The 7,699-nt window shown below is 43.8% G+C and overlaps 1 protein-coding gene across 2 annotated transcripts in view; it reads right to left on the minus strand.

Annotated features, from left to right (window-relative positions):
* Positions 1 to 1,348: 1,348 nt before the first annotated feature.
* The window catches only part of LOC106011355, a 15,420-nt gene continuing 9,069 nt past the window's right edge, over positions 1,349 to 7,699 (minus strand). For both annotated transcript variants that reach the window (XM_035968907.1, XM_013080683.2), the window contains 3 exons: positions 5,450 to 5,566; positions 3,189 to 3,281; positions 1,349 to 1,603 (listed from right to left, as the gene is read on the minus strand). In XM_035968907.1, coding sequence (XP_035824800.1) covers positions 1,398 to 1,603; positions 3,189 to 3,281; positions 5,450 to 5,566 — 416 coding nt within the window. In that variant the 3' untranslated portion in view covers positions 1,349 to 1,397. The remainder of the gene's footprint in view (positions 1,604 to 3,188; positions 3,282 to 5,449; positions 5,567 to 7,699) is intronic.

Raw genomic sequence — 7,699 nt, forward strand, 5'->3', positions numbered from 1 at the left:
TTTTAAAGACAGAATACAGGGGCCTGACTTGTAGTTTCTCTTAGGGGTTGTTTGGGTTTTTTTAAGACAGAATACAGGGGCATGACTTGTAGTTTCTCTTAGGGGTTGTTTGGGTTTTTTTAAGACAGAATACAGGGGCCTGACTTTCTTATAGTTTCTCTTAGGGGTTGTTTGTTTTTTTTAAAGACAGAATACAGGGGCCTGACCTGTAGTTTCTCGTCGCCAGCTTATACAGTGGAAATGTTCGCTTTGCATGTCATTCCAGCAATATTCTTTTTGTACAATGTTTTCAGAATAAACTGTTTGTGTTTCAATTTAATCAAACACAACTGTTGTGATTCGGATTGTTTTATTCTGTTCGGTGTAGCGGGTGTTTGGAGGGCGTCACTGGCAGGTCCTACTTCTTTACTTTCCCTGTTATTTCTGTCTCTCTGTCTGCCTGTCTGTCTGTCTGTCTGTCTGTCTTACTTTTCCCTGCACTAAATGACCGTTATTGTGATGTGCTTCTGTTTACTCAAACAAACAAACAATCTGTTCAATGTATGTGAGTGGGTGGTTGGTGGGTGCTCTGGTGTGGTTTGCTTCTTCTTTCCTATCAAACATCTATCGTCCTGATCTCCCCTTCATCTTTTTTATGTTTGTTACTCTCTTGTAACACCTCTAATCTTCTGGCACTCATATGACCTTATGCAGTTGCGAGCGCCGTAAAACCTCTACTAAAACTAAATGTATGTGACATGTATGGAAGTGAGGGAACAAAAAAGAAAAATCTCTCACTTTTATTAGGGGTGTAGAAATTTATCCCGGGTTTTATTGGTTGGGATCCAATAGGCGTACATGGTGTGACTAAATGGATTAATTCTGTTCACCTGGATCTAAGGACAAGACAAACACTTTACTTGGTGGGAGAAACAAGTACAAATGTACCGAGACTTTCCTGTGATTTTGGATTTACACGACCTCAGAAAAAATATAAGTGCGAAAAAAAGCTGTGGGTGGTTGACGGGTGCTCTGGTGTGGTTTTCTCCTTCTTTCCTATCAAACATCTATCTACCTTATCTCCCCTCCTTCTTTTTTATGTTTGTTACTCTCTCGTAACACCTCTAATCTTCTGGCGCTCATATGACCTTATGCAGTTGCAAGCGCCGTAAAACCTCGACCCAAAAAAAAAAAAAAAAAGCCAGTCTCAATACTTGGCAAAGAGGAGAGGTTCAAGCTTTAATGCCCACCAAAAGTCATATATATTACTTGGTACCAAAAGTCATATTACTTGGTACCAATCTAATAATAATACCAATGCACTACTAAAAGTAAAAGAGAATCGATACCAACAGAAAAAAAATCAGGCGCAAATTTCCACATCCCATTTATTATTGTTTATCGCTTGATTGGTGAAGTTATGATGAGGTATTGGCACTTTTCCGTAGAGGCGCCCTCTGCCCTCGCCTGGAGCCCGGCTTTTTCCCCGAGTGTGTGGAGCTGACCTTGCCCTTGCTCCTCGTGGACCGGAAGTCGTCGATCTCAAACGTGGAGGATCGTCGGCGCGAGGATTTGGAGGAGATTTCTGACAGTGTGTCGTCATCTTTGGGTGGGTTCAGGATGTCTGGGAGAGAAAGAAATCTCATTGCAACAAACGGGATGCCCTGGGAGAGAAAGTATTCTTATAATTGCAACAAACGGGATGTCTGGGAGAGAAAGAAATCTCATTGTAACAAACGAGATGTCTGACCCAGTCTGGGAGAGAAAGAAATCTCATTGTAACAAGCGGCATGTCTGGGAGAGAAAGAAATCTCATTGTAACAAACGGGATGTCTGACCCAGTCTGGGAGAGAAAGAAATCTCATTGTAACAAACGGGATGTCTGGGAGAGAAAGAAATCTCATTGTAACAAACGGGATGTCTGGGAGAGAGAGAAATCTCATTGCAACAAACGGGATGTCTGGGAGAGAAAGAAATCTCATTGTAACAAACGGGATGTCTGGGAGAGAAAGAAATCTCATTGTAACAAACGGGATGTCTGGGAGAGAAAGAATTCTCATTGTAACAAACGGGATGTCCGGGAGAGAAAGAAATCTCATTGCAACAAACGGGATGTCTGACCCAGTCTGGGAGAGAAAGAAATCTAATTAAACGACTCCGGCGTAAGAGTATGTCAGTTTTGACAGATCATTGACACAAAGAGATCTGAACCGGTGTCTGTGATGTAGCATCCAGGGGACTCTAGTTCGATTCCCAAGTGGGAAGAATTTTTATTGAGTACGGTGCACGTATTTTGGGCTATCTGCTGAGATGTTGTATCCCTCTCAGCCCGGGTTGGCCCTGAACCCCATCTTCTAAACGACCTACATTGCGTTGATGGGGATGTAAAAACACCAACATATAAAACATAAATATAGAAAAGATTTGATTCCCAACAAGTACCAAGGCATATATATGGTCTCTTTTAAGCACAAGGGGGCTATCCCGAAAAAATGCTGCTTTGAGAAAATCGAAGGTAAAGTTTTTGCCCCTTATTCAGTTTCTTTATCCATAATCTTCCAACTTAGAACTCAACATGTAGCCTACCCCTCAACCAACATCTCAACCGAATTGGAGTAAAGCAGTCTGCTGCCTGCCCACTATGTGACTACCCTTCAGAGACAGTGGAACATTATATGTTCTTCTGTAGAAAACTAACTGATTTAAGGGGATGTTTTGTTCCCAAGCTACCCCACACACCTAATTGCCTCTACTCCTCCAGACAACAGTTAGAACAGACATGCAGCTATTACCGAATGGCATCATGCAGAAGAGTTAACACTCAGATGCTACTGAATCGCTCACAACAACATTCAGCTATAACCAAACAAATTTAATATACCCACCTATGAAACCAAACTTCTTCTATAGGTAGGGTAATGCCCACTTTTGGTGTAGGTAAAGATTTCTGAAAATCCCTGAAATCCGGGTTAGCCCACTTGTCCTTAAAAGCGACCATAATATTATACCCTTTAACCTCCATGTTGAAATGAACGAAAAACTAACACCGTGTCGTGGGGTCAGTAGCAAAAACAACTGACCGATGAAGTCCGGGTTACTCATCAGACTAGACTGCCGAGGTGTGTTCACAGCCTTACAACAACTCACCAATGAAGTCCGGGTTACTCACCAGACTAGACAGCCGAGGTGTGTTCACAACAACAACTCACCAATGAAGTCCGGGTTACTCATCAGACTAGACAGCAGAGGTGTGTACACAGCTTTGTTGGACGAAGACCCGTTCTCTTCGGACATGGGGAAATCTGGGGAAACAATTGACAAACAATGTATGAGGAGTATTCTAAGAATTAAGTGGCCGGATAGAATAAGAAATGAAGAGCTGTGGCAAAGGACAGGACAAAAGGATATAGAAAAATAGAAGTAGAAATAGGACTAAGAACGTGACGATGGATGGGACACACCTTAACCCTATTTCATACCCTACCTAAATATTCCTATTTCTCTCACTTGGGGTCCAGGCAAACCCCCTTACTTCTAATAGTTGTAGTTGTCACTTGGGGTCCACGCAAACCCCCTTACTTCTGATAGGAGTTGTAGTTGTCACTTGGGGTCCAGGCAAACCCCCTTACTTCTAATAGTTGTAGTGGTAATCTCCTATTTCTCTCACTTGGGGTCCAAGCGGACCCCCTGACATGAAGAAGGCAGATAGTGGAAAATACCTACTTTTACCTGTTGGGTCCAAAAAGACCCCTTATGTTTTATCTATTGTTTTTTCATTATTATGTCTGTCAAATTATCCATTGTTTAATTTTCATTTTTTTTAGCACTTTTTACAAACAACTGAACAACAACAAACACCACAATTGCATGATTTTGTTAGACTGGAGCCTCAAGTAAATGATGACCAGAGTAGGCCTACTTATTTTTATGTGGGTCCTGATACACTTGATTGCAATGATGGTACGTTTTCCTCCCTCATAAAGATTGTACTGTATCTTAAAAAGTGGAACTATGATGAAGCAATGGCAAATGAGCAATAAGACGTGAGCAATCTGAACTCAGGTGTTAGAGATTATTGAGAAGGAGTTTACTCTGACTCTGACGGAATTGAAGGCAGCCCTCAAAAAGTGTAAAAAGAGAAAGGTCTCAGGACCAGACCACATCACCAATGAGATGATCCTCAACCTGACAGACTCTCCATACTCCTGGACTTCTTCAACAGGACCCGGAACAAGGGACAGCTCCCAACAGAAAGGAAGACGGCAAACATCACACCAATAATATACTGAAGAAGGACAAACCAGCAAGCCAGCCTTCAAGCTATGGACCAATCTCTTTAACATCATGCCTGGGTAAGGTCGTCGAGAGAATGGTCAACGACAGACTGTACTGGTGGATGGAAAACACCGGCACAATCAGCACATCGCAGGCAGGATTCAGGAAAGGCGAAAGAACTATGGACCACCTCATCAGATTTGCCCAGAAGACCAGCGATGCCTTTCAAGATAAAGACAATTTTGTTACCTTCTTCATCGACCTGAGGCAGGCGTACGACCGTGCGTGGAGTCAGGGACTGTTCTTCAAAATGCAAAAGCTTGGGATAGCAGGAAGGATGTACAGCTGGATCAAGAACTTTCTGTCTTGCAGAACTATCCAGACATCATGTTACAACAAAATTTCTTCACAGAGGACACTCGAGGAATTCCTTCCACAAGGGTCAGTACTCAGCTGTACCCTCTTCCTGTTGCCCGATGTCATCTTCTGTCAGAAAGCACTCTACGCTGACGACTTGCTCATCTGGAGCAAAGGAAGACACGAGAGCACTGGACCGAGCCATCAACGAAGACCTGACTACTATCTCGTCCTACTGCCAGCTATGGAAGATGGAGATCAACACAGACAAGACTGTTTTTGGACTCTTCAGCTTCAAAAACAAGGTTACAGCAGGTCAGGTAAACCTTAAGAAATGGAACCAACATCAAACATGAGGACTATCCCAAGTACCTTGGTGTACAACTGGACCAAAAGCTGTCTCTCAAAGAGCACTGATTTGAAGATTCATTTTGATTTCTAGAATTCACGTTGTATGGATAAAAAGAGCAAGTTGTTATAGCAGGATTAATACGTTTCTACAACACCAAAAGCCAAAATGCGACAGCTGTGTAGATATCGCTATGGAGTCCAGACTCCAAAGCAAGAAATTGGTGGTTTCACCATATTTTCACTCTATCTATTAGGGGGTCCAAATGAACCCCAAAGATATAAATCTCAAAATTCAGGGGAGGCATTCCGGGGTGAGTAAACAATGCACGTGAGAGTAACAAAATTTGGGGTGGTCAGGCAGGGGGTCAAATCAGGAAAAGTCAAGAAATTTCAGATTCGTAGGTCGAATATTGACGATTTTAGAGCAAAAAAACATGGCCTTTGGGTCCATAGATGGAAATATATATAGTTACACACAGTCACTCACTGTCCACCCGCAGCAGGATGAGCGTCTCTCTGTCCCGGAGGTATTCCTTGGCGTACTCCTGAGGGAAACTCCGGAGGTTCTTCACCACGCCCCGCTCGTCAGACAGCTCCACCACGTCTGGGAGGGGGGCGGGATGAGGGGGAGGGAGGGAGAAGTAATGTAGGTGTTTTTTTACGCTCCCACTGATACAATTTAGAACAGATAAATTATATGGTCGATTTTTATTAAACACAAGATCCGAGGGCTATCCCGAAAAATGCTGTTCTGAGAAAATCGAAGGTAAAGTTTATGCCCCTTGTTCAGTTTCTTCAAAAGACAAGGAAACTTTTCTCTATAACCAAACAAATATACACACCAATGAAACCAAACTTCTCCTATCCTATAGGTAGGGCAATGCCCACTTTTGGTGTAGGTCAAGATTTCTGGAAACCCCCGAAATCTGGGTTAGCCCGCTTGTCCTTAAAAGCGACTGTATAAACGGTGTACATTGGCATCATCTGTTCGGTTCTGTCGGTTTGAGGTGGGGTGGGGGGGGGGTAGCTAGTCGGGTTTTCCTCCCTGGGATGGGGAAACCCAATAAAACGGACGGATGATGGTCTTCAAAAACAAAAAACCCGTTTGTTTTCAAAGCCCGGGGTCGAGCGATCGCTTCGGTCACTTGGTCTATTTATTAGGGATGCCAAATCTCAGGTGTGGTTTTTTTTTTTTTTAAATCATTTGGCATCCCTGAAGAACAAGTCACTACCATAAGGTCCTTCTTCTCAAGACAGATATAACATTACTGGAATTGATGAAACAAAGTCCCCAAACCCTTGCAGAGTAAAGGGGAGAGGTAAGAGAGGTGTTTTTGTGTGCTCATTTAATACCTTTACAAGGTTCGTCTTAGGTGAGATCATGAGACGTGATGATCCGCTCATTTTCAGGGTTTTTTTCAAAAATCATTTGGCATCCCTGATTTATAAAGTGCCTACTAAAGCCTCCAGAAACTGAACCGAACCTTCAATGGCCACCACCTATTAGGAGGCGGGCTTCCGACCGTGCCTGTTAGGGCCAACCCCAGGATGAGAGGGATACAACATCCCAGTAGAACAAGAACGACCCAGTTACTCGATGACAATTATTATTATTATTTCTCGGAGATCGAACTCGGGTCTCCCGCATGCGAGCGAAGGCGGAGTGGCCTAACGCTCCTCACAGAAGAACGACCCAGTTACTCGGTGACAATTATTATTATTATTTCTCGGAGATCGAACTCGGGTCTCCCGCATGCGAGCGAAGGCGGAGTGGCCTAACGCTCCTCACAGAAGAACGACCCAGTTACTCGGTGACAATTATTATTATTATTTCTCGGAGATCGAACTCGGGTCTCCCGCATGCGAGCGAAGGCGGAGTGGCCTAACGCTCCTCACAGAAGAACGACCCAGTTACTCGGTGACAATTATTATTATTATTTCTCGGAGATCGAACTCGGGTCTCCTGCATGCGATCGAAGGCGGAGTGCCCTAACGCTCCTCACAGAAGAACGACCCAGTTACTCGGTGACAATTATTATTATTATTTCTTCTCCCTGCTCTAGAATCAAACTTAGGTCTCCTGCATGCGAGCGAAGGCTGAGTGCCTTAAAACGCTGCATCACAGACGCTGGTTCAACATCTATTTTAAAAAAAAATTATAGTAGAGGGTTTTACGGCTCTCGCAACTGCATAAGGTCATATGAGCGCCAAGTGGTGGGTGTCAACAGAGAAGTCTTTACTGGGAATCAGACTTACTCTGCTCACCTCTTTAGCTTCAACAGCGCGAGGTCTGCTTCAACTATCAAGGCACCCCAGAAATAGCAGGTCACAAGAGAGTGACAAACATACAAAAGAAGTAGAGGAAAATGATAATAGTAAGGATTAGGAAATAAAAAGCAGCAGTTCCCTGTTGTAGATCAGGCACAGTTATGAGCGTGACATGAATCAGCCCATTTTCTACTGCACTTGAACGAGTAATGTCCCCCCTTTGTGAATGGCCTAAAGACACTGTAACTGTAACAATCAGTGGCACTTCCCCGGGGGGTGTTCAACATCTGTGAGTGTGAGAAAAACACAGTGCCACAGTGTGAGGGTGATTGATGGAGGAATGTCAGGCGTGTCGGAGGAAGCAGACATCCAATGTTATACTGCACGAGATCTGGCAGGAAACCCCAGGGGAGAGCGAAGGAGAGGACGACCTGGTCTTACTCTTAGCGGGAACTCTGTGTGTGGGGGG

This window comes from Aplysia californica, unplaced genomic scaffold, assembly GCF_000002075.1.
Source record: "Aplysia californica isolate F4 #8 unplaced genomic scaffold, AplCal3.0 scaffold00096, whole genome shotgun sequence".
Classification (NCBI taxonomy): Eukaryota; Metazoa; Mollusca; class Gastropoda; order Aplysiida; family Aplysiidae; genus Aplysia; species Aplysia californica.